Source organism: Ascidiella aspersa, chromosome 7 (genome assembly GCF_963924565.1).
Source record: "Ascidiella aspersa chromosome 7, kaAscAspe10.2, whole genome shotgun sequence".
NCBI lineage: Eukaryota > Metazoa > Chordata > Ascidiacea > Phlebobranchia > Ascidiidae > Ascidiella > Ascidiella aspersa.
The window spans coordinates 18,931,901-18,958,867 of record NC_139453.1 but is presented as its reverse complement, the minus strand read 5'-3'; the positions used below and the strand labels follow the sequence as shown (position 1 = coordinate 18,958,867).

Sequence of the window (26,967 nt, the reverse complement as noted above, 5' to 3'; positions counted from 1 at the left end):
ACAAATTTTACCTATTTGTAAGCCCGTTGTCACAGAATTTCAAAGACCCTATGTTGCAGAATCTACTAACAATTACAATTTTGTGTGTTAACAAGGTTCCCCCCCCCCCATTATAAACCATATAAACAAGTTGATGGATAGATTGAAATCCTAGGCTCTTAGCAAATTTGCTTTTCAATTATAGATATATATAATCCAGTATAACATCACTTACATGCTTCTAATTTGAAATTTCTTATTTAAAAAAATTATTGGAAAAATATTGTTATTAAAACTAGCCATTTGTTTATTTAACAATACATTTTAATAATTGCTTATGATAAAGGATAACCTCATCTTTATATTATTCTCATTTCCACATAAATAAAATAAATAATATTCCTGGCATAATTTTATTTATTGCTATTTATTTTTATCCAGGTTTTTATTAATCAATGATCACATCACTGTTACTGAAGCACTGAAAGACCATGCAGTTGCAGTCCGAGACCCGCCAACTGTACAAGCACTTCGTGTTACATCACACACGTGAGCTTATTTTATATGGTATAAACATTATCTGTGACTTTTATGTAAAAAATAGATATGCTGTATCATTTAAATGAGATCCTCAACCTTAACCCAAGAACCATATTTTAGAAAAAATATTTAATGGACCACTTGCTGTGCTGACACCTCATACCAATAGTTGAAACTGTATTGTACATATGTCAGTATACTTAAGGATGTGTTCTCTCTTAGTCCTTTACCAAATGTTTAATTTAAACAACTGAAACATTAGTAAGTGTCTACTGGGAGAATTTAGGATTCCTTGTATGGTGCCATAGAAAAAACAAACAAGGTTCTGTAAACAAAGTTTTGTAAAACGTGTCAACATAAAGTTACAGTAAACTGTGACATTAAAAAAGGACAGAGAACATGCATGCAGACAGTGTAAAAATTTCTTCTTAGAGTTTAAGTTTCCTAAATTTGATTTCATCAGTGCGATGAGATGCACAGTGTATTCTGGCTAAATCGCTTACCACAAAATGGGATAAGATATACTAGAAACACCGAAAAAATTGCATAAACATAGTAAAAATAAGCTGCATTTTCAATTGGGGGTGACATTTTGGGGTGACATGTCTCCCCGCACCTGGATCCTCCCCTCGTGAGTACACATACTTTTGAATTTTATTTTTACACAAATAACTAGTTCAAAAATACTTTATTTTACACTACAGTAACACTCACAATTAACCTCCTAATTGCGCTTTTAAAAAACTTCTTTAAACAAATGTATTTTTTACATCAGGCTGACACCTAATTATACAAGTCACTTAATTTTATTATAATGCAGTTTCTTACATACTTACTTTATTTTTGACCCGAAGAATACAACTTTTATATATATTTCATCAAGGATTTATAGAACTTTCGTTGGACCACCAGTAGTCAACCTGGCCAAGGTTGACCATCACTGATTTAAATGCTTTAAGCACTACACCATTATTTTAAACATATAATAGTAGCTTTGCTACAGTGGTACTTAGCAGGGCAAGTGTATTGTTAAAAAAGTTTTATATCAAATGACTAGTTTTCAGTCATAACTTTTTATGGGATGTAACAGTCTATTCTTTAAACGAATATTTCAGCATATATAGGCCATTTAATAGTTGATGTTGTTATTGAATATGACATAATTCATAATGTTTTTCAGTCAAGGAAAATTAAAATCATCATCCATTTGGCAACAGATTTATGAAAGTTCTCAACAAACAGTTTCAACATCAGATAGTGGTAAAAAAATGGATTCTAGTAGTCTAACAACCTCAAGGTAATTTTTTATTAGGGTGCAATATCCATTCAATTTGATTGACGACTAATCAATAATAAGCCTATTGTATTTTTTTAAATATTTTTTTCGTACTAGTAAGCAATCTCCTTTTTACACCAACACTTGTTTTTTGCATTTGTTAGGTTTCAAACACATGGAAAAAAACGAGATGGGTATGACTATGCCAACACAATGCAGATGCTAGGCCTGGATGAAGGTGAAGAGTCTTCCAATCAAGATCCCACTATTATACAGGTAATGAATAATAAACCATTGAAACGCCAAGAGTAAAACAGTCTAGGTTTTGTTTTTCAGGGGGCTTTGTTGTCATTTCATCATTTAAGGCATCTCAAGATTCGTGACATGAAGCGCCAATGTTTGGCTGTCTTGAATTATTTCCGAAGGTATCACATTGATTTCAGCTTATTTAATAAAATTTTCTCACTAAGGAAAACTTATAAACGTTCATTGTAATACTTTGTTTAGTATTGAAAGGAGCATTACAATTTATGATGGGGGCTTGTCACTTGAATCAACTGTTTCCCAGACAAAAGATGGTAGTAAACTTCCTTATTCACGGGTTTTTCTCTTTGTTACGTTTTAATTTCTTTAGAAAGCAAGCCACAGAGAGATGATGGAAAGGGTGAAAGACCATCAAAGAATAAATCCCAAACTCGTGGAATAGGATCACATGAGTACATGTACAACACGCCTGCAGACTTTAAAGTAAAACTAATATATCAATTTAAGGCTATTCACGATCACAATGTTATAAATGTGATAAATAAGTTATAACTTGCAGTCTTTTTAAGTTTTTGTCTTGCAAACAGAAAAATTTGTGACCAATATATTCTAGTTTTACCAGTAAAAACAGAGCTAAAATGACTAATTTTGTTTGAGAAAAATTATTGTTTTCAGTGACAGTAATTACATTCATTTATTCACATGCAAAAACACCCATTTTTCATTAAAAGTTTTTAGCGAGAAATGAAATGTTTAGCAAGTTTATTATGTTGTTTTTTTAACTTGCTGATCACCAGTTTTATATAAAGAGATGACCTTTTCAAAATTTAACTTGTAGATTGAACAAAGTAAATTCATGGAATTTGGAGGCATTGAGAATCATGATGATTTTTACTCATATGATATTGATGAAAATGAACACCCATATGAGCACCAACCTCCAATGGATGGCAGTGGCGAGTGGCAGAGCGGCATTTCTGCTGCTAAGGCAGGTGGTTCAGCCGCAACTACTTCAATTCCTCATGTGCAAGATCAGAAAGGATATTACATAATTTATGAAGAAGCACTAACTGACTTAAAAGAAACAGAGGATGAGCTGTTGTTGGTTGCATCTCATTATATTGAAAAAGATATTGGTATATACTTATCTTATATATTTTTAAAAGTGTATATAATGCTTTTTGCTTCTAATGTCACACTTGCTGCCCGAATGTCAGTTCCTAGCTGAACCTGCTACACTTTCCATACACATTTGCGAATAATCTCCAAATGAGTGACATCACTTTCATATGCCTTTTGGCATTACACTAGCCGTCAGCCAACTGTTTACACTAGCCGTCAGCCAACTGTTTTTCTGGAGATGGGCCATTTTTTCAGCATCAGACTATGTTACAACACTCAAATTAATGCAGTTATTACAGAAGCTTTACGCAAAACCTTTTAAACAAATTACAAACTTACAAATAGATGCTACAACATGATATAAAATACCGATTTTGGCTACAGCTTGATTTACTTCATTGTATAAATTGTAATAATCTCTTTATTTCACATTTTTGGGTTTTGCCAAAGCCAACTGGTTGGTTAAATGTGAAATGGCCTTCACATGCTCAGGCCACAAGATCCACATTTTTACCTGAGATCAAAGCAAAATTTTTCCATTGCTTACCAGTAAAAGTTTAATAAAAAAGTGAATACCTTACTTTGCAGCAATAACGCCAGAATGTTGCTAATATTTTCATGCTAAATTTCCACAGTATATATATTAAGACTGTTAAAAACTCTCATTAGCTTCAGTAAAGCCTAGTATTTCACCTAGTATAAATATCTATATATATATATATATACTGTTTGTAATGTTGCCTTTTTTAATGTAACTTTAACTGTTATTAGGTTTTTAAAAAAAGAGTCTATATGTATTAATTTGTTTTTTAAGCAAGTCGGTCTGTCATGAGAAGATCTACAGCTGAACTATCCCAGCTTCGTCAACAAGCTCCTGGTGAAGTTGATATTGCTGCTTATGCACATCGAGATGTTGATAGATTTGCTGTGCTTTGTGATATTTGGACATGTGAACTTAACTTTTTGGTCAACAAGCATAAAGTAGGAAAACAAAGATACAATTTAGGTGCACAATAGGTTTTTAACAACTCATATATATTTTTTTAGCTATTAAACTGTTATTTTGAGGCATATCAGAACACATTTAGTCGTGTTGAGAGAAAAAGTTTATCACAAGTAAGTGGTTGTAAGTTGACAAGAATTTCTTTCTTTTTAATTTTGAACTTTTGTAGATTTTAACTGACATCATGTATCAAAGACCAAGATATGACTTTTCTAAAGAATATTTTGTGAAAACCTACAAAGCTGAATGCTCTTGCCTTAATATGAAAACTACAGTACTGAAGCAGGTATAAAATTTACCATTTTTTGTCTGTGTTTAAAACAATGTTTTTACTGTTGTAATGACTTGACTTAATTGCACTTCAATCGCTGTCTTTAAATGCTTTCTGTTGAATCATTGTGTCAAATAACTTAAATTTAAATTAAGAGTTTTCATTAAATATTAAAAAAATTGGTTGTTTTATATCGATATTTGCATGTAAAACAATTTTCTTGCTGTATATTGTGTTTTTGTTATTTTTAGTTGACTCATTGCTCACAATCATAAAGTTTACCAATTTTAATATTTTAACACTTGAGTTGTTTTTCAAATGATTTGACTGCAACTTTTAAAAGGACTTCTTTAAAAACTAATGTTTTTAAATAATTTTATTATAATTATATGAAAAAAATGTATTAGGCTTGATAAAATAGCCTCACTGATGGCATATGGTTGACTTATATAAATGTGTAGAAATCAATGGACAATACTGAGGACCAGATCACAGTTCATACTGATTTGTATTTTATGACTTAGTTAATAATATATATTAATTATTCGTGATAACAATGTTATTTTTATAATTAAACAATTTTTTTGTTTGTTTTAAATTAACAAAGATATTGTCAAACCAAATTGATGAAAGTAGACATTACATTAGCAAAGTTGTGAAGGGTCCACATGTTTTTGGAATGCCCTTTCAATCATCTGCTAAACAGGATATTGCATTAAACTCACCAAAGTAAGTTTGTAACTTTATTCCTATGTTGTTAAAGTTTAAGCTGCATACTTCACTTTACAGACCAGCTCTAAAGTTTCTTGATATACTTGAGTTTCATCCCAGTCTTGGTATAGTTGCAAGTCGCTTTACAGCGGCTATTGATCTGGCAATTAATGATCTTGCCCAGGTAACCCTTTAAAAAGTAGACCAAAAAGTTGTGTGATACCTAAATCAAAGATTTTACCAGATTCACCAACCCATATGTATGGAAGATTATATCTCTCTTGAAAAACAAGTCTTGGAGCATGCCCATCATGAGTGGGAAGGACTTGCTAATATTGGTACAACTTATTCTATGCAAATTCAAAGAAATGTAAGTAAAACATTGGTATTTTTTGTATTTATGGATGATGCAAGCTTCCTGGTATAACCTAAAAGCAGAAGTTGAATGTTTATGTATAAAAACAAATGTTTTCTAGGACTTTTTGGTTTCTCAAGATTAACCTTTTTTAAATATATAGGGTTACTTTAAATAAGTGTTTTTGCCCTCAAAAAGAAATTTATATGAGCTTAGGAGAAATTTCATTTTCTACAATAAATCTGGAAATGGGGGTTGTTTATATGGTACATATTGCTAAATTCAATCAATGAATGGTATAAAAAAGTAGTATACTGCCTTATGTGGAAACTATAAGCCTTGTTTTCACATAAATTAAATATGGCATAGTGTATGTTTTTTTTTCATAATGTTTAATGATGGGGTAGGCTAGACCCAAGCGGCCATCCTTGCCAATTCAAGATTTAAGGATACTTAGATGCAAGTAAATATTTAACAAATTATGCCTTCTTTCATGTTAGTTTTTTTACTAAGGCTTTTATACAATAAATAAGTGGTTGTTTTTTCTTCCTTGCAATTCACCTGAAAAAGTTTGCTGGACTTGCAGCGCACCCAGCAAATAGAAATTCAATATTTTTTATTTCTGTTTTCTAAGCTTTTTGTGTAATACTTTTTTTTGTATGGTCTTACATATCCTGCGGCTCATTAGAGTAAAATATATAGGCCGTGGCAGGTTTTATCTTGAAGCCTGCATACAAATACTTTGTTGGGTAGTTTATAAGTTAAATAAGACGTTTTCACACAGTCAGTTTGTCAAGATTTTAATGTGCAAAACTACCGGAAATAACAGCAATAATTTTGTTTAATATTGTGGTCCATCACTTTGCTATTGCTTCAGTTTACCATTGCAAAATCATGTGCCTTTAAAATACATTTTTTAAAGCTGTGGGAGAGCAACTCTCAAAAACATTGTGTGGCGCCTTTTAAATAAAATGAAAACTTAAAATCACACCAGGGCGAGGTGAAGCACAGTTTAAGACCCACTGTCCTAAATAGTAAATAATTTAAATTTAAATAGAATATACAGTCCAACAAGGTTAATGAATGTTAGCAAACAGTTTTTAGAAGTAGATTACTGGTAGATTCATACCCTGACAACCAGTGCTAATTTAATAACCTGCCTTTCTTTTGTTTTTGGTTATTTGTGGTAATGTTCTTAAACTGTGTACATTTTTAAGAAAATAAGAAACAAAACTAAACTACTAAATTTCCCAATCAATTTATTTCCTAACTCATTTGGATGTTTCGCCAAATCCAATGTTTCAGGTTTGAAAAATATGATTGTTTGTCTACTTTGTCACAGGTGTTCTCTGACTTGTTTGTTGAAGATCCTAATTTGCTGGTTGAAACAGTTCAAAGCTTGGTAAAAAGTGTAAATACAACAACTGCATCAGAATCTTCACCACATCAGTCAAATGAAGTTGTCTGTGGGATCTGGACGCGTTGTATTGAGATGGTTGTCTTACGGCAACGTCTTATTGAAGCAGCTTGGGAAACAGAAATATTAAGCAGGTATCTATTTTTTACTTATTATACAAATTTGTGACAAAAAATTAAAAATCGACATGTTTTTAATTGTTAAACATCAAATAAACTTGTCTAGAATTTCTGCAACCTTTACTTCAAACTTATCAAGAATTTTACTGTGTACCTAAGTTGTTTTAATAACATTTAGTCTGTTTGGATTGTAGATTGTACAAACTGATTTCATCAGAAGTGGGTTTTGAAGAGCATCATATGTATATGAGACTTGTGCAGTTTGAGTTTGCAAACTATAAGGAAAAAGTTGACATATCACCATCACTTCGTACAAGTTTTGTCCCAGATGAAATGAATGCTGACAGGTGTGTAAAATGGTGCATTTGCAACACTAGGATAGGGTTTTAATTCTTGGTATACTGTAGAACAGTGGTTCTCAAAGTTATTTTCATTTTCCTTCCTTACAAGCCCAAACACTGTCAATTCTTCCCCAGCAAAAACACAAAGTATACTACCTTTTTTATTTATTCTTTTGATGTTACCCCGCTGACAGAATTTTAAACGTTAAACTACAATAGACACATCTGCGCCAAAAGCCAAGCCTTGTTACAAAATTTCGATGTGTTAACTGTCTTAAAAGTTGATCTTGCCTAAACCAGGGGTATCCAACACGCGGCATGTGTGTCAAAGATGACATGCGACCTAATAAAAATGGCATGCAAGCCCGCCAAAAATACTAAATTTGTTATACAGCCAATTGCCATTATTTATTCACAATATAAAACAATTGCAGATAGACCATTAACAATAGCTTCTGATATTATAACGTCACACTGTAGTGGAGGCTAGCATTCACATAATTATATAGCTTGGTGTGAAGAAGCAAAACTTAGCTCACCAACAGACACTTCAATGCAGTAATGTGCATTTCTACTACAAAGCAAGGCCAATCTATCTTCAGAGTTTGGCTAAAAACAAACGTTTGTAAAGAAGTAGTTTGGTCAATTATTGTATGAATGAATTCACTTTTTTTTTTGACCAGCTCACACTGTTTGAACATTTTTCCCTGTTTTATATGTGCACATAAACAAATGTTTAACTATTGTAAAAATTTTTTCTTCAAACAGTTGATGGAATCAATAGCCTTAAAATAAAAAAAAAATCATCCATATGCTGTTCTATCAAGAAATGTTGTAAATGTGCAGTTTACTCCTAAATTAAAAATAAAATAAAATAAATGTTAAATTTTTCACACTTGACAACAAATGCTTTGCATAGAAGATGTAGAAATATTTCGTAACCACTTAAATGTTTTTTTGTACGGTCACTCTATGTCAGTGGTAATCACAGACCGTTGTGAGTTTCTTATTCATGCCCAAGACAACCAAAGTGTGCTTGTTAAGAGATTTTTAACACAAATCTTTTCAGATATAAAAAAACTAAATGCTAATGAAATTTTGAACAAATGAATTGTGTAAAATTAAGTTGCATATTAAATCATATGTAACGTATATTTTTAATATTTCTACCTATTTATACAGTGTGTTGTTAATTTTGCTTTCATTTTTAGATATGTTCCTAGCAATCTTCTACTTGCTGTTCAGGAGATGGATGAAAACCATTTACCAAGATTTTCTTTCTGTAACAGAGAAGGGATTATACAGGTTAAATATGTGACCTAAATGACATCGTAACTAGCTGTACTACTACTGATTCTCAATCTGCAAAGTTTTCTTAAACACTTCATAAAACCTAGGTGTTTTATATTGTCTAAGCAACTTGATAAACAATATTTAGTAGAAATATTTGTCAATTTACTAGGTAATATTAAGTGTAGCCATAATATTTATTATCAAATGCAATCAAAGTTGTAGTTCAAGATGGAATAATCTTTGAGCCCTCTAGTAACAAGCTTTTTTGCTGAACCTATTAAAGTCACTTCTAAAATTTTGTGTTGCCTTTTATTTACCTATGTAAATTTTATTTTTTTGGCGGTAATAGGAGCTTGTTATTTATCTTTTTACCACCAAGGAAAAAACAATTGATTACAGATATACACACTTTGATGATGAATTGACAAAATGCAACTATTAATGGCAAGAGTGTCATTAAAAGTGATGTGATTTAGTTATTTATTACTAAATATATTTTTAATTGTAATTTTAATAATGACATTACTAGCAGTGAAAATAATCAATAAAAGACATACAAACTTTGTCGAAAAGTTAACAAGATGAAATTATTTTTAGAATGACCTGCATTATTTTTTAATTTAACCATTATTTTCACTAAAGCAAAATAAACAAAATAAAAAAAATAAATATTTTTTTTTCTACAAAATAAATATGGAATTTTGTATATTCCTTTGTCTTAGGAATCTCTTAAAAAGTAGCCTCCTCCATTTTTTGAATGGAAGGTATTAGTGACCTAAGTAGTATTTAAAAATATCACATTAAATTGTATAAAAATGCTATTATCGATTTTTGGGTTACCATTGCCCTGAAAAGAATAAGTTTTAATAACCAGATTGTAAAAATAGGTACACTATGCACGGATCTGTAATGTAGCTTAATAATGAATTTTAAAGCCAAAAAGGTTGAATAAAGCAACTTTGTCTTGATTAAGACGTTTTGATGCCTGATTGCACATTAACATTGTAAAATTACTTTTATGAACTGGTTGTGTGGCAAATATGTTACAGTACTTGAAAAATGTAGTGTTGATTATGATCCTTATCCTACCCATTGGACTCTATTTAATTGTTGTTTATTTCAAATTGATTTTCTTGATTAAGACAAAGTAGCAAAAAATGTTTTCACTGAGAGCTAGAAGAATTTACAAAATCCTGTTTAAAATATATAATAAAATTGAAGCAATTATAAAACTATATTTTTAATATTAAACAATAACTTTTTTATTGTATGTAAGCATTTTAAAGCATCTTACTCACTGTAACCCAGGTTGTACTATAGATTTATTGGACTTATTTTTTTCCATTGAAACTTGAAACTGACTTATCCCTAAAAACATGGGTTTGTTGTGAATATATTTTAGATCCTGTGCAATGATGGAAATATGAATATTCAAGCAGCCCTTGCATGTCAAGTTGTGCACAAAAATTGCCTTATTGTAGCTATTACATTGTTTAACAACTGCTTCTATTGGAAAGAAATTAAAAGTTCAGTTGAACATGAAAAGGTACGTTATTTAGTATTTCAAATCAATCACATGTAATATTTTTCATTATATTTTATTAAGGGGGTATCTGACAACAAAAGTAGCCATAGTGTGTCAACCACTCTAACTCAAGGAACTGTGCGTTCTGGTGGGGCTTCACCAAGTGTTATGAGAAAAGCCATGGCTTACTCTGGAAAACTAAATTTTGGATTTGATAAACAGAAAAAGTAATTTAATTGGTTGCTGTTGGCTTTAAATAGTTTAGTTTTTTCTTCTATAAATCATAAATACAACTTGTTTGAAGAAATTAAAAAACAGTTTATAGAATAGTATTTTTATGTTATAATCTCTTTATCTCTACTAATTTTAAGTGAGTGAATTAATAATATTTAGAAAAAAAACATATTCTTGTTTATTTTAGAACCACTGAAGCCTTTCTGTCTGTTCAGCTAGAAAAGCTAGGTCCCCGAGATGTTGTTGTAAATGCCTTTGTTCGCAAAAAAGAGACTTCTGGAATGTTGTTAAAGAAACCCGGTGAAATAGAAAAATTTAAACGGTCATTAGTCATCGATTTTTGTCGAGAGTAGGTTAATAATTTGTAAAGGCCTAATTTTTCAAACTATCTTAAACATTATATGTTTAGGGTTTCATTTCGAATGAGTATACATGCAATGAGAGCACAAATTATTGCATGTTATTCAAGTATACTATATGCTTTGCATGGTATTCCAATGATTTTAACAAGTTTCTTTATGGTTGGTTCTCCTCATGAAAAAAAACACAAACAGGTGAACTTGTTGTTATTATTCAAATCAGCTAGCGAGTTACAATTTTTTTTGTTGTTCAAACAGTTTTTGTTTTGATTTTTACAAGGATGGTGTCAGTGGAATGATTCCTGATCCTAAATCACTGCATAGAAGACCACGAAGAGTACTTTCCCCGGATGGAAGTGCATTTCTCAATCTGTGGTTTATTCCTCATTGTACAGAAATTTTATTGCTTCACCGAAATTTGGATTATGAGGTTACAAATGTTTTGTTGTTATGTTCAAAGTTTTACAACTTGTATTGCCTCTAAAAAGGTGTTCAAAAACTACTCCTTTACTTGTTGTTTTATTAATTTTCAGCAGTTTATGTAACACTCTGAAAAAAAAGTTAGATTTTATATAACTTGTCAAATTATACTAAAATATAGCTCTTTTTTATTTTGGGATACAAATAGTCATATAGAGGTGTACTGAGATCAATAATGTATTTAAATTCTTGTTATTAAAGGTAGTTGTTTTTTTGTATGCTACCTCTACTCCTCAATTAGAAAACCTTATGTTTACAATATGGTTAATATTTTTTGGAAATGATAATAGGTTTTCAATTGTTCTAACAGAATAATTTTTGTCACAAAAACTAATAATTTTGTTGGAACAATAGTAGATAAAGCAAGATTGTAATTTTTTTTGTGTACTACTCTTGTTGAAAGTTTCATACAGTATATACCAGGGGTGGCCAACCAGTCAGACAACAAAAAACGCATTTCTTACTTGGTTAACTGCAAAAAGCCACATCTTAGATGACTCCTTTTCTGTCTCACTCCCACAAAGCGTGAAAAAGAGTTCCTTTATTCGGTTAAATAGACAAATATTTAGTTTGGAACGAGAGGCAACGCAGTGGATGAAAAACATGTACATTTCCTGAAATAATGTTATTCATCAAAATTATTTGAAAAAATAACTTAAAGGTTTTTGACTTACAGCTTTATGGCTGCACAGAAACCCAAAAAATGTTTTGCGAAGTGCATAAATCATACTTTTTGTATTTATTATCTTTTAAAAATGTTACTAACAATCTGTGGCCTTATGGCAAACAGTCTGAGTCGGAACCGACAAAAAAAGAAAAACAAAAAGCTGCATAAAACTAAGTAAAAAGCCGCATAAAACTGAATAAAGAGCCTCATGTGGCTCGCAAGCCGCGTGTTGGCCACCCCTGGTATATACTAACAAACATGGCGCATAACCAGGGAATCTTTTTTACACATATGTGTATTTCTGATCTCACCCAAAAATTGTTAACTCTTTTTGCACTGAATTTTATGCTGTCCTGCATAGAATCAGCATAAGGTGTTGACCAACTGGTTGATGATAGCTACATCTCTGCATGATATAGTGTTGTACTTGCGTTCCCATGCACACCTGGGAGGATCTATTTCTGACCAACTGCAAACTGATCTATGCTCTGATTGGGGTGGTGCTGAAGGTGAGGTATTATGTTAAGATATAGTATCTCTGATTCTAACTGAAAAAAACATATTAGGTATTATGATAAATGAGTTTGATATTTGATCTTTCACTTCTAAAATCATACTAGCTGACAGTGACGTCATATGTTTTGTTACAACATTTCAGTGTGTTGAAAAATATTATTTTGCCACTGTGAATAAAGCGGAATTAAACATTAAGCAACAGTACTGTTCTCAACAATATTTCACACTGTCTGTATGCTGATCATTATTTTAGTTTAATGGCATTGGAATCTTTACTTCTCCTCGGAAAGTCCCAATGATAGTTTTGATTTGCAGCATCAATATGTTATGTCCAATAAAGCAGAAAATAAAATAGTTTTGAGTGTGTCATTGAATATTTATTCTACTATTTATTTAAAATGAGTTATAGCATAGCTGCAATATGTTTTGAAACAATATTACTTTGTTTTGCTGAAGGTATTGGCAGTGAAATGCGTGACATCCAGCAGCTTATTGACACTCTTCCCTGTGGCCCATTCCCTAATACTAAGAATCCTTCTCAAGTGGCAGAGTTGTTAAATCTACGAAAGAAAAATATGTACTCTCAATTTGAGGCAGCAGTTAACCACATGATCCCGTAAGAAGAGGAAATACTTTCCGTTTTCAGTTTAATAAGGATAAATTAAAAACTTAATTTTTATATTGTTTAGTTTAAAATTGATCACTAAATATTTTTAACTAAAATTTTTAAATAACAGTTTTATGAGTGCTCTTAAATTTACTTTTGAGTATTCTTAGCAACGATAACTATAAAATCTGTGAAGTAGACCTATTTTCATAAAATGTATTAGTGGTGACAATACAAAAATAAATTGTGATTATTTTCAGCAAAACGTTTTTGGCTACTGGAAATACTGCAGCACACAAAAACGTAAAAGACCTTTCTAAAAAGGCGTTTTCAGCATTGAATTACAAGTTGGAAAAGAGTGTAACATGTTTGCACTTTACCATGCCACAGCCTCTTATTCCTGGTACACCAATTTGTGTAGAGCTATTTCCTTGGTTGAGGTAATATTTGTTGGTTTTGTGAATGGCATATAATTAATCAATACAAACTTTGTTCTGAGTTTACATATTGTTGTTTACTTTTCTATGAACGTTGATAGAAATGATTATATGATTTTAATATCATTTCAGACAATACTCTCCATATGGATTTAAAACAGTTTTCATTACAAAACTTTAAAATATAAATATGCAAAAGTTACTTTTCTATGATGCTAAACAGAGTTGGATATATTACAATTTTTAAATGAACGAAATGTAGTTAATTGCAAAAATGTATTTTGCCATAAATTTTACTTCATTAAATCTTAAATTCATTTTTTTGCAAAATTTCCACCCTTTAGATTTAATAGGCCATCTTTGCTAACATTTAATGAATATATCGATTTTATTATTGTGTTGTCTAACAGTCAGTAGTTGTCGATCCTGGATGTATAAAGGCCCCAACCATATGTTTTAAGTGAATCTTTACACTATAAGGGTACCATACTGTGACTATTTTAAAGAAGGAAACTATAAAAGGCGAATTGGCAAGATAGCACATTCTATAAGGGTAAATCACATACTTATCATTCAACTCTTTATCACGAAATCATCCATTTTCAGATCAGTTATAATTATGCTGGAGGTGTGCAATTGGAATAAGATTTCTGAAGCATAAAATTAGTTAAAAGTTAATTTGCTCTGCGGGTCCCCAGGCTGCATGCAGCCGCTTGTTTGAGACCCTTGTTGTATAATATGATGACTTTGTACATGTATCAGAGGTATTACCTTTCCAACTTAATTTAAACTGTTTGTTTAATGCTCTTCATGCATCAGTGGTTACTGTGCACAATGCAGTTATCCAGCTCCGATGTAAATTGCACATCCAACTTCAACGTTTTGTAAAATCATTCATATAAAAGCATTGAAAAGTGCAAACGTTTTGGCCAAGTCCTTTAAAGCCAATTGCTTAATGTATCTGTATCTATGACATTATTTTGCAACATTATCTTTAAAAAATATAACCCCTCTTCCCCACAAAATAAAATCATCTATCTGCCTCTAAAAATCAATGTATGGTAAAATGGAAACTTATTTTACATGGAATTGCAATAAGTCATTATTTGTATCTAAAAGCAGAAATAATTGTAATTGTAATCCTTTTTCAAAGAAGTAATTATCAATAATTAACTGAATCATAGAATTGATTAACTCTAGAGTTTTATTTGTCTTATAAAACTATTATTATTGTATTTAGTAAAGCGGTATATATCAATTAACATTCAGTTGTTAACAGCATTAAACTTTTTTTTTTTTCAGTTTTTTAATGTCAAATGGCCCTCATCCTACATCATATCCCCCACACTGGAGAAACATTGAGGCCTGTCTACATTTGTGTCTTTCCAGTTTGTCAGATTCAGAAAGAAATATTGCAAATGGTGATATTCTTGGAGTCAATCTTATTTTACAGGAGGTTTTGCAATCTGGTAAAGCACCTTTACTATGCATGCAAGGTAAAAATTATTAGTTACCAAAGTTTAATTACCGTTCGAAAACGTTTTACTTCATTTTTAAGGGCCCGCGGATGAAATGCCTAAAGGTTTTATAATGCTTTCTCATGTTGGAAAAGACAGTTCTAAGTCTGGCAGTGCCACAAAGGTATTTCAACTAAATTTCTATAATTATATACGGTATATCACAATTGTTTTTTGATTAACTTTTATTTGTTTTATAAAAGATTAAAAAAGACACTGAAGTTAAAGAAGTAAAGGAAATTGATGTTGAAGATTTAACTGCACCAATTTCTCTGCAGGAGAAACCCATAGAAGCCTACATGTAAATTATCCCATAACTTTTAAAATACAATGTTATAAGTGATAGCTTAACTATTAAACCTACTTAAAATTGTTTTTATTTAAATATTTGTAGATTGTTGCAAAGGTATTTAAAAGTTTGGAAACAGTTAGAATTTTTGAAGCAATGTTGGGGTGAAAATAAAATGGATGTCCTGTCAATAGATACACCTTTACAATATAGGTTTGTCTGAATGGGATTTTGAAACAAATAAACCTCTTATTATTTAAAAAAAAACATAATTTTATTTAAGGGATTTCAATCACATATTCTGTGCTGAAGTTGCTCTTCCACTGTTTACTTCAATGGCAAGGCAGATGGGCTATCTCGATGAGTACAGTGACACTCCTAATGGTGATGAACCAGTAAAATTGCCACCTCATGCATCAGATTTTGTAGTTAAATTAAGACTGGTAAGTGTTTTTGTCTGCTAAAGCATTATATCTGTTACATTTTTCAATGATTTGTAGCTCATCAAGTTACTTGAAATATCTGAGTGCAACATGATTTCTGAAGTTCGGCAGAGAATAAGTTGGGAGATTACTCAGGTGCTAGCCGAACGATCTAGAGAAGAAAACGCTCTTCCAACTGATATTTGGCGCCACAATATGGGCGAAAATGGTGTAAAGGAAAACTTTACTGTAACTCGACCCCTTATTGTTGAGGATTTTGTACAGAAGTAAGGCAGGCAAAATAAAAAACATTTTAAAGTTAAAATAAATATATACTTGATGGGTTGTGGTTGTTTTGTAGTTTTTCAGAGTTAACATTTGTTAGTGGTTTAAAAATTATAGGTGTCTTTCCTAACTATAGTGTTACATCAATCTATTTGGCTTTGTTTCCTTTTCCTCAAATATTTTTTTCAAACTATTTAACCTTTTTAAAAACCCTATTATGTTAGTAAAATCCCTTTTAATTTATACCTTTCAACAACTGTACAGTGAAAACTAATTAAATTGTTCATAAGTGTACTTGTTTTCGAGTTACAAAATGTCTAAATATTGTTCAGCATTTTATATATTTTGTAAACTGTCTTGGTAGTAAAAGTAATTTTAGTTTCTATTGACGTTCCGTTCCAGTGACACACTTTTGGTAGTGTTTATTTTGGCCTAATATATGTCCTTTTTTATACCATAAGGTTATTCTTTAGAATCAGAATCAGTTATTAGTTGCTTACCTCACCTCATCCCATCTTAAAAAAAAACGGCACAAAGGTCTCTACAAATTATAGTAAACTTATCTACATCTTCAGTAATTTTTTCCTATTTGCGGTCAATTCCAAATGAAAATTTTTTGGAAACAGTTTCCTGTAAAATGCTATCTAAAGTTAAAACGAGTTTTGTTTTATAGATGTTTATATATTGGCAGTTCCATATTTCTTTAATAAGTACATTTTTTAAAGTTTCTGTAAGACTTTAAAAAGTTATTTACTTTAACTGAATGATTAAATTTATAAAAGTCATAAGAGAAATATATAATGATGATTGTCAACATTTTCTTGACATTATTACATATGAAAACCACACAAAAATATTTGTTTTTTTCCCAATATACATCCAAGTACTTTTTATTTTCGAAGACAATTAGTAATACAGAACACAAAAAATAGGAATAATTTTCCAAAATGTGTTTATGCAGATTGTATTCTGAATTTGAAAGTAAAAATGGAAGTGTAATATTTTCAAAAAATCATCTTCAATCATGTATATCAAGTTTGGGATCGCATGTAATGCAACGGTTGGTCAAATGCATTTGTTAAACTTTGAGAACAAAAATGACACCTAATAAATATTTGTTCATCAATTTCAGGGAACGTGACAACTATGAAAGCTATGCAGTATATTATGAAAGCATTTTACGGCATCACCATCATCTGCTGTACCTTAAAGAATTAGAGTTACAATCTGCTGCCCCTCAAAGCGGCTCTACAAGTGATTCCAACAATCAAATTATGTCACAAGTAATTTTTGACAAAATATATAACATATTACATTTTATATGATTATTATCAGTACATTTACTTGTTGCATTAGTTTCAATTAGCTGACCGAAGCCATGAATTGATCCTTGAAATAACTGCACTCCGCTCAAAAATAACTGAAATGAGACAGCAGAGCCTTATTATGGATCAAGAAATTCGTGATGACGTGAGAAGAGATTACCAGGTAAAAAATTGAAACATATTTTACACCAGATAACTAATTTTGTTTTGAATGCATATACAAAACAAAAACATGTCAGATAAAGAAGAAACACTTAGTAATTGTAAAGCAAACTTTTTATTTTATTAAAGCATTTTAAAAATTAACTTCTATGGGTAGCTTCGTTTTTAGTAGCTACAAACAACTATTTTATGCAGGAGTTGGTACAAACTCTTTTTGAGGTGTGTTTTCAACTAAAAAACAGACTCTCTGAATGTCATCTAACTATTAATGATGATGTACGATTACTTATTGGTGAAACAAGAGAAGATGCAATGCGTTCACTGGGAAAACTTAAAAGTGAAATGCCATCATCTACAGCAGAAGAGAGATTGAAGACAATTGCCATTAAGGTTCAATTATATTTAGTGCTATTTATATTTTTTAACACTATGGTCTTTCATGCCATGAGTAAACTTTTACCAGTCTACTATCGTCACCAACAGCAATAGCACAATCAGAAAACACAGATATGGCATGTGGAAAGGAAATCCCATCATCCTTAGTCAGAATTTGTTGCACAAAACTTTCTCCATCTGATGAAAACAGTGACACCCTGTTGTTGCATTCATCAGCCACGTAAATTCTGCAAACATAGACAAAGTAAAAAACACTTAATTAAAACAGTGATTAATTAATTTGTACATTGAGTCTATAAACAAGGATTTCATATACATATTTTTTATGTCTTAGTATAAATATATATAGTAGGGGTTGTCCCTCTGACTGTTTGTCAGTTTTCCCACCATGGGGGGCGGGGGGGCACTTACCCTTTTTGTAAATAAATTTGAATTGTCATATGCTGCCCACTTTCTGTTAAGTCTGCTTTTTTGCTGTCCTATCTGTTGCAAGTTGTGAATTTTTGGGCTACTTATTTTTGATAATTTTCTGCTATTTGGGCTAAGTTTGAAATGCATTTTCCACTTTTAAGGCAAAGCTGGGCTACATGTTATCAGAAAAATCTGGTACAGTTGATGGAGTCCTCTGTTTGGCACAGGGTTGATATGCTAGTCTGCGCCTTCCAACCTATATGTTTTGTTAATTCCACGATGACAACTACAAAGATTACACACAAGAATTATGTTTTTTCCTAAAGTGAGGGCATATTTTAGCTCAAAGCTTTCATGCATACCATAGCATTTTTCTGTTTTTTTTTTAAATTAACACATTAAAGGATCTATTCAAAATACATTTGTCTCCAACTTGAATTAATGAGTGGTTTTCAATGTAGCCCAATAGATGTGGATGCAATGGCCCTCAAATCATGCTTGTAAAACTCACTTCAAAATTACTATAATGTCAAGCAATGTGCAAATCATTTGTTTGCCTAACGCATCATGTCTTCTAAATGAAAATCTTTGCTGATTAAAACCTTAACAATTTGCGCACAGGTTCAATCAAGAAAAGCAGTTTACTATAATTACTTGTTTTAGGATGCTATGTTACGACATACTTTCTGACGTCATCTAAATTTTTCATAGTTTTCCAAAACAAAAATCTTAGATTCGACCCGCTTTATATCATTGGTATATAACTCATTTAGTATATTAAGGTGGATCGCAAAACGATTATAAAACAGGCAAAATAGAAAAGTTTGGTCAATGCATTGTACATGAAATGAAGGTTTTAATATCGCACAAGGTTATTACAAATTCTATGTACCTGGAATTATACATTAGCCACTCAACCAATGACATTTAATTGGCATAATATAGCTTAGTAGAAAGATATAGCATATCAAAACCAGCTAGTAATCAGTTGACAAAATAAAATTGGACATATCTAAACAACCACATTTTAAACAGGGATTATAAACGTTTTTTTTCATTATTGCATCACAGGTCACCCATGCACTTTTTATCTGTTTAACTTCAATAAATTTAGCCAAAGGGTGCTTTAAATAGTATGGGTATAATGTAACTCATAATTTCTAAAGAAGTCGAGTATTTTGAGACTTGTGCGATCTTTTAATGTTGCACTTTTGACCAGTGAGATACATGGTTTTATGGGTAAAGGCTTATTTATCAAATAAATTGGTTAGAGTTTGTCAAAGTTACTTTAATTAAGCTAAGTTGAAATATTAAACAAGTTGATTTATTATCCAAAATAGGAAAACTTAATCCGGTGTTAAATTTACCTTGGGTTGGTAGATGTTAAAGTAAAGTAATCAGAAAAGACTTAGCTCACAGCTTGTTAGGGGCTTGATCGCATTATCTAATAAATGATAATTGAATATGTTGATCTGTTTAAGGCAAAGGAATCGATTGCTAGGTTGCTAGGGGGGGATCAATTTGCTAAGTTGTTTTTTTTGCCATGTAAAGCAACTAAATTGTTTTATGTCAGAAAAAGATCAATTGTTGTTAAATAACAAAGCAGGCATAGATGAATTTTAAGCTACGATAAAACTACGTTTATTTTTATTGGTTAAATCCCAAAACGCTTATCCCAAATGGGGAATTTTTGGAACCACTGCACTAAAATAACCTGGCTATCTCCAACGTTAAAATGACGTGATTTGATTATTTTTTAAAATAAAATTATTGTTAATGTTTTTCTAGTTTAGATCCAAAAAAAGTACAGCAGGAAAATATAACTTCATGGATTGCAAATATGTTACAGAAAAAACACTTTTTTATTATAGTAGTTCTGCCATCAAATTTAACCTGTCATGCCGGTCAATAGCAACAGCACTAGGATATCGCAGTTGTCCTGGACCAACCCCAAATGTTCCAAAACGTTTAATCCTGACACCTGACATCTTGTAGATATTTACACAATGCATTTTATAATCTGGAATAATAAGCTGCAGCAAAACATGAAATAGCATTAGTTAATGCATTTTATGTATAGCAACACAGGTATAATTACTTGGCTTAAAGAATTGATGGCAATTCTTCCCTGCCATGAAGTTTTTCCTAGTACAGTACCAGGAGTGGAAACATTTTTTATGACGCTTGCAGTCCTTGTTATTATAACATTAGTATTTTCAATATCAGCTAAAATAAGATTACCAGATCCATCATATACCATACCACCCAATTTTCCGAAATCTGGGTGAGGTCCAACCTGCTTTATAAGCTCACCAGCATCAGTCCAAATTGTGACATATTTTCCACAGCTTACAGCAATCTGTAAAATATGCTTTCAATAATATATTTTTGTCATGTTTTGTGTTTCTTTACCTTCTTTTCACCAAGGGGAGCTGCTATTCCCTTCGGTTTAACTGAGACTCCATCAATTGATGTTTTAAATACTCCTGCCAACTTTCCATTTCGACCTTCGTGGAATTGAACCCTGTGGTTTTGTGTGTCATTTATCCAAATTGTGTCATCACTGCCAACAACAAATTCGGGCAAACAACCAAATTGCTGTGGTTCCTTTCCATTGTATCCAGTCTTCTTAGCCTTTCCAATGCTATAAAACAACACTTTTAGGATTTCGTTTTACTTTATTTAATTTTTATTACCTAAACAGTAGTTTGTTGTTTGGTTTACTTAATTCTCTTAGTTGATCCGAATTGAAATTAACTAACGATCGTAAACTTCTTTTTCTTCTGTGAATCTTTGACATTGTACCACCCCAGTTATCCGGAGAAGTTTCATACTTATTTGCACTTTCTTGATGTCCATTGACCAATGTTGATGCTGCTTCCCTAGGTGTTGGTAAATATTTACATGACTTGTCTTCTTCAGAGCAATTACCATAATCTGGTTTAGACACACTTGAAAAGGAGTCACTTGAGAACGAATCATCAGATGTGGATCCTGAATCATTTTCTTTTCCACAAATAGCTCTTCTTCGGCTAGTAACAATTTCAACAGCTCTTGTTAGTGTGTTACTTCCTGCTTTTGCTATGTCATGGGATAGAGTTGGCTGTGTAATTTCTGGTTTGTAAACTTCTGTTTTACAGTTTAAACTGCTTATACTAACCATGTTTTCTGAACAGGTTTCATTAAAAAATGGAATTTGGTCGTACAAACATTCATTTGCTGCTTCCGCTAGATGTTTTTTCTTGCTAGAGGCATACTACAAACAAAAAATATAATTATTCTTATGTTTAAAGTATTCTAGTTACGATAAACAAAGTTAAACCAGACACTCATTAAAATTAATTTATTTGGAAACTCCAGAATGTAACATCTTTTAATTTGGTACAAAATAGTATCTCAAAGTAAATTTAACATGGCTCTGCATAATATCAAAATTACTCAGGGCCAGATTACTATTATTTCACCATTACCTTAACCAGTTACTCTTATTTTTTTTATTATATTTAAACAACAGGCATATTTCTTAAGGGAAAATTTTATTAGATTGATAAACAGTGGTTTGAAATCTTTGGCTTTTGCCCCTTTCAATAGGTTCTCAACTTTTAGTCTAACAGGCCTTGGGTGACCATTAGATAAATATAAGTTAGTTTACCAGATATTCTTCTGGTGGTACATCATAAATAGGTTCATCAAACAACAGAGGTTGACTTTGATTTTCTTTTGAGACATGGATTTGTTTTGTAATAGGAATTTTGTATTTTCTTGGTTCAGTTTTGTCTAATGAATGCTTAATTGCTAAAACACCCATTTTTTCAGCAAACTTTTCATATTGATGATTTTGGTTTTTGAAGTACACCTAAAAAAATAGATTAAAAATGGTTTTCTTTGGGTGCTTTTTGTTTTAAATTTTTCTAAAATAAAATATTTACTCACAGAACACTTATAACGCTGCTCAACAGATTTTGGTAATTTTCCTTGTTCACTTTTTTTCATTGTATCCCAGACCATCTTTTTAAAGTTATTTAAGTTTAGAGGTGCACCTCCACTTTCTAAAATTCTGTTTGCAACTGAACAACACTGTGTCACCAATTGTAGACTTTGCATTTGTACTTCAATAGCTTGTTTTGCTTTCTAAACATATAACATATTAATTGTAAAAAATATAGAGCACTGCCCTATTAACCGTTTAACATCTTCATTCTTTTAAATTGGCCTATTGAAATGAGGCAAATGTGTAAATCAATGTTCCTAATAAAATGAAATATTAAAATATTTTAACTATTAAATATTTTAAGTTTTTTCTTTACAGGATGACAACTCTGTACAAAATGTTTTACAAGCATTACAAAATTCATAAACAAACTAATTGAATGCCAGATTAAATGATTGCATGATAAATTAAAATTTAACTCAGGCAAGCAAAGCAAGTGCAAATTGGTTATAAATTTCTGTAAAGTTCTGTTTACTGTTTGACAGTGGTTGTCAAACTTTTTTTCGTCGCGTCACCCTTGCAAAAGTTTGTTGATCTTGCAACGCACACCACTTATTTGTACATAGAAAGCACACAAAATGTAACTGAATATCCAAAAACAGCGCAAGAAGTTCTGAGAGACTACGTATGACATGTAGTCCTGCACAGACATGTAGGCAGAGTTAAACCTTCAAACAGAAAACACTGGGTTTGTTTCTGAATTGCAAATGTAATAATCCTTTTTGACATCTAAACTTATTAGGCATTATTATGTTAATATTGCCTATACCTTGCTGCAAATAACACACTAGTTTCACTGGTAGTTTTTTGCATTTCTTGAGATAAATGTAAACAGCGAGTTTTGATAACAGTTATTGTACTAGCTTACATTCTTTTCAGGGTGATTACCTTTAATCATATATTTGTACTTCGATTGCAACATTGACTTTATTTTTTATCCATATATAACCACTTCCTGTACACTGTGTATTAAAACAAGTGTCTACAATATAAGCACTAATATAACTAACTTCTCCAGCCGTTATTTGATGCCACCAGCCATTATTTGACGCAAGTAAATAAAAAATGAGAAATGTGATGGCTAAATTATAATAATCAACTAGTACCATTTTATAACAATGAGGTAATACACACATTAAGTGTTGATATGGCCTCATTGTGCAACGCCCTTGGAAAATTAAAACAATGCACCAGGACATTGCAGTTTGATAAACTCTGCCATATGAGATGAGCTAAACATGTAAATAGGCGCACTGACTGTCATGTCAATCACAAGTACTATTGTATACCCAGCAGATTAAAATGGCAAGCTAAATTATTGGTGAAAAACAAATTACATAAGATGGGCGGAATACGCAGATGACATTTTAACAATTTGGTAAGCACTTCAAGGCCGCTATATTACATATCTACCACAGCAATAATCCAGCAAATCAGGTGCACCATCTGGAAACACATTAAAACATGCACATACAGATATTTATTGAGATGTTCTGTGAACAAGAGTTAAAAAAGCAAAAACAGATTTTAGTAGCCCACGTTTAGATAACACATACTTTCGGATAAACACACAACAAGACCTATAAAGCATCAATGTCTAAATCAAAAAATTATCTATAAACTGTTATGATAAAAGCAAATACACCGGAAGAAGATCTAAGGCTTAAATTACATGTAAAACCACATGATTAAGGTATTGGGCCCCCCTATTGCATTTACTATTTTGGCATCGACATTTAATTAAACTTTGAACAGCCCCGCTTGAGGGCAGCTGTTTTTGACACCGGACTGTTTGTCCTTGTGAGAAGTTTAAGCTAGGTAATGGATGTGAGTAGATTTTGGGTTCAAAGTGAAAATCGGGTAGTCAGGAAGAAAGTTTGGTTTGGGGTTAAGTAATTGTGTTTAAGGTTTTGGCCAGTTAGGTCTTATTCTGACTTGTTTAGGTCTTATCCTGATTTGGATCTTATTCATAACAATGTTTTATTCCGACATAGATCATTATTTTAATTTTGGTCTTGTAGCTGGATTCCACTTTCCTATTTCTAAAAATAATACAGAATAGTAATTTGAACATAACAATGTTTTCATTTTCCTGTGACACACCGGTTAACAAACACTGCATTATATAGTGACACATTTGTTTCAACTTGTTTATAAACTAAGTTACCGATGGCTTGGTATTCTTAAATAAATTGTTCAGCCTTTAACTTATTTTAACAGTTTTCAGCTTTACCTTAATTTAACAGTGCTCCTATATTTATTAAGGTATGGACTAAATGTAAGTTGTCTTTTTTCAGTAAGGTCATATAAGCAAGCTGTTGATTTGATAAAATTTAGTACACAATTTTTTATTTAAAGAAGCAAATACAGAAAATTGCCAGATTTTTCTGGGTTGATCAAGGTATGTCACACCCATTGGAACTATATGACACATGCACTACGAAATGATTTTACATCTCCACAAACTAAATAGAATATAACAAGTATCTTAGAAACTGTATTGCATACATAAACTAAGGCGTCTTTAAAGCTCTCCTATTATAGTATTTAAATAAGGTAAAGCTGTTGTCTGTTAACAGGACTATTATTTCAACATCTTTACCATGTTATGGCCCAAACTCTATAGTGATTTAAAGTACAATCAACTTTACAATAAAATTGGAGTGCATTTTACTTTTACTGTATCCTATTCTAAAGTAAAAAAAAAAAAATATATACACATATTCACTAAATTAAGTTTCCAATCATGCTTCCCTTCTTTTATTTGAAAATAATTTGTCTTTGGAAAACCTAAGCAATGTAAAAAGAACTGGGTCTGTATTTTGGTATTAACTAACTTACTCCAGGAAACACTAAAAAGCTATAAATTATTTAATCGAATGGTGAAAGCTTGCCCTTTGATCACATCCAATGTACGTTTGTTGAGTTTTAAAACTGAAATTGCTGGAATTTCAGGTGTACAGTCAAAAGTAGCAAAAATTTTCCCCTTAAATAAATTTGTACTTACGATGACAGGTTGTAAATCTTTTTCGAGTGCTATTTTAAGTTCATCCATGAGTTGTTTTTGTTGTTGATCAATTGCTGACTTAAATAAGTTAGTTGCTTGTACAATTTGCCTCTGAAGAAGTTTCTTTGCTTCATTAACACTATTTTCATATTCTTCAACCTGCTTGGTCTAAAATCAGTATAAAATATTTAACAACATGTACAATTTGTTAATTATAAAGAGGGTTCTTTCGACAATCATTAATTATAATTGTCGGAAGAACCCTCTTTATAATTAATATAATGCCTGGCAGCAACAGTATATTCATGTACAATTTGTTAAGTATGTTGCAACCGAAGTAGTTATGCTTTAGCTATACGTAACTTAATGTAAAATAGTAATTTAAATGTTCACCAAGTTAAGTATTTTCTTTGCTTTAAGGTGGACCTATTAGTTAGGAAGTTCATTGAAAACTATAATATAATATAATACCCACCTGTTTATTACACATTTGTATTTTCTGCCGAGCTGCGTCAAAAGCCTTTTCAATTTCCATTTTTTCTTTATGATAGGACACAATATTTATTGTTAAGTCTTGATCTCCATACATTGTAATGCAACCATTATTTTCATTTGACAAAATACTTCTGTTGTTAAGGTTGCTTTTATTGACAAACTTTTCCATCACTTTAATATCCAGTAAATCATCATTTTCTGTAGCATTCCAAGTGGTAACATCACCACAAACTTCACATTGAAGCTCACTACTACCTACAAAGTCAATCATTGAAAATAGTACTTGTTTTTTTCCTTAAAAGCCGTAACTTTAGGATTAAACCTTTTTATTTGTGTAACACATTCGAAAAATAATATTATTTTGATATTTCAAAATATGTAAAAAATTACACAGGCCTACCTGTCATATTTTTGGTTCGTAAAAGTGTCACACAATTTGAACAAACAGTATGAAAACATTGCAATTGTTTAATTCTAGAAAAGATTCCTTTACAATGTTGACATGCTAACACAGATTCCATCATTTGTTCCATAACTGGATTCTCAACTGGCAGTGTAAACCTTTCATTCATCATTAAACTAGAATTCTCCACAGAGTTATATAGATGTAAATTTGACGGTAATGTAATGCTATTTCCAATTGTGCCAACGCAGCTTGCTGCTCTTTGTCTGTTTCCAACTAACCCACTACTGTTTTGAATGTTTATTTCACTCTTTGGTTTGTCAGTTGATTCTAAAAAGCAAGTCAATATTTGTCACCAAGCTGCTTAATTCAGTCATAGCTACTAAATAACAGTTAAACACACTATTAGCCATAACTGCCTATTAAAGAATAATTGCTTAGCCTAAACACGTATGTCTTTGTCATTAAACCACGATGTGTTGTCTAGTGCCCTTGGGCTTAAGCAGTAATTGCTGTGTGATACCTAGTAAATGTATTTCGTTAGAAGGAGTATCCATATTTGATGTATTACTTTATTTATTTAAGATTGCATTTAGTCCATTGTATATTTCTTTAAATAAAATTAGCTTACCAGGAAGCAGTTTAAAAACAGATTGAAACATTGTTTTGTCATATAATATTTGTTATATCACTCCCTATGGAATTCTTCTACTGTTTTCAGGTTTTCAACACTATCTATATAAACAGG

General features: G+C 31.3%; 2 protein-coding genes across 2 annotated transcripts in view; one reads left to right on the top strand and one right to left on the bottom strand.

Annotated features, from left to right (window-relative positions):
* LOC146138148 (uncharacterized) overlaps positions 1-26,967 on the top strand; it is a 34,139-nt gene that overhangs the window by 4,117 nt on the left and 3,055 nt on the right. The window contains exons 8-41 of the mRNA XM_083394270.1: positions 421-528; positions 1,700-1,816; positions 1,960-2,071; positions 2,132-2,220; positions 2,303-2,373; positions 2,430-2,542; positions 2,898-3,195; positions 3,996-4,162; positions 4,229-4,297; positions 4,354-4,470; positions 5,063-5,184; positions 5,245-5,350; positions 5,411-5,536; positions 6,864-7,072; positions 7,252-7,404; positions 8,610-8,703; positions 10,094-10,237; positions 10,298-10,443; positions 10,638-10,799; positions 10,860-11,004; positions 11,090-11,239; positions 12,318-12,465; positions 12,929-13,088; positions 13,340-13,519; positions 14,819-15,012; positions 15,075-15,157; positions 15,237-15,334; positions 15,428-15,535; positions 15,606-15,765; positions 15,823-16,031; positions 16,991-17,089; positions 17,162-17,312; positions 17,386-17,517; positions 17,712-17,906. Of these exons, the coding sequence (XP_083250396.1) occupies positions 421-528; positions 1,700-1,816; positions 1,960-2,071; positions 2,132-2,220; positions 2,303-2,373; positions 2,430-2,542; positions 2,898-3,195; positions 3,996-4,162; positions 4,229-4,297; positions 4,354-4,470; positions 5,063-5,184; positions 5,245-5,350; positions 5,411-5,536; positions 6,864-7,072; positions 7,252-7,404; positions 8,610-8,703; positions 10,094-10,237; positions 10,298-10,443; positions 10,638-10,799; positions 10,860-11,004; positions 11,090-11,239; positions 12,318-12,465; positions 12,929-13,088; positions 13,340-13,519; positions 14,819-15,012; positions 15,075-15,157; positions 15,237-15,334; positions 15,428-15,535; positions 15,606-15,765; positions 15,823-16,031; positions 16,991-17,089; positions 17,162-17,312; positions 17,386-17,517; positions 17,712-17,906 (4,735 nt within the window). The remainder of the gene's footprint in view (positions 1-420; positions 529-1,699; positions 1,817-1,959; positions 2,072-2,131; positions 2,221-2,302; positions 2,374-2,429; positions 2,543-2,897; positions 3,196-3,995; positions 4,163-4,228; positions 4,298-4,353; positions 4,471-5,062; positions 5,185-5,244; positions 5,351-5,410; positions 5,537-6,863; positions 7,073-7,251; positions 7,405-8,609; positions 8,704-10,093; positions 10,238-10,297; positions 10,444-10,637; positions 10,800-10,859; positions 11,005-11,089; positions 11,240-12,317; positions 12,466-12,928; positions 13,089-13,339; positions 13,520-14,818; positions 15,013-15,074; positions 15,158-15,236; positions 15,335-15,427; positions 15,536-15,605; positions 15,766-15,822; positions 16,032-16,990; positions 17,090-17,161; positions 17,313-17,385; positions 17,518-17,711; positions 17,907-26,967) is intronic.
* On the bottom strand, positions 16,985-26,949 carry LOC146138149 (uncharacterized). Its single transcript, XM_083394271.1, has 11 exons — positions 26,851-26,949; positions 26,217-26,549; positions 25,797-26,071; positions 25,322-25,489; positions 22,257-22,454; positions 21,976-22,179; positions 21,020-21,579; positions 20,736-20,967; positions 20,422-20,682; positions 20,217-20,356; positions 16,985-18,139 (listed from the first exon to the last, which is right to left on the bottom strand). Exons 1-11 carry the CDS (start codon positions 26,879-26,881, stop codon positions 17,944-17,946), a joined length of 2,598 nt encoding a protein of 865 aa, XP_083250397.1. The 5' UTR covers positions 26,882-26,949; the 3' UTR covers positions 16,985-17,943.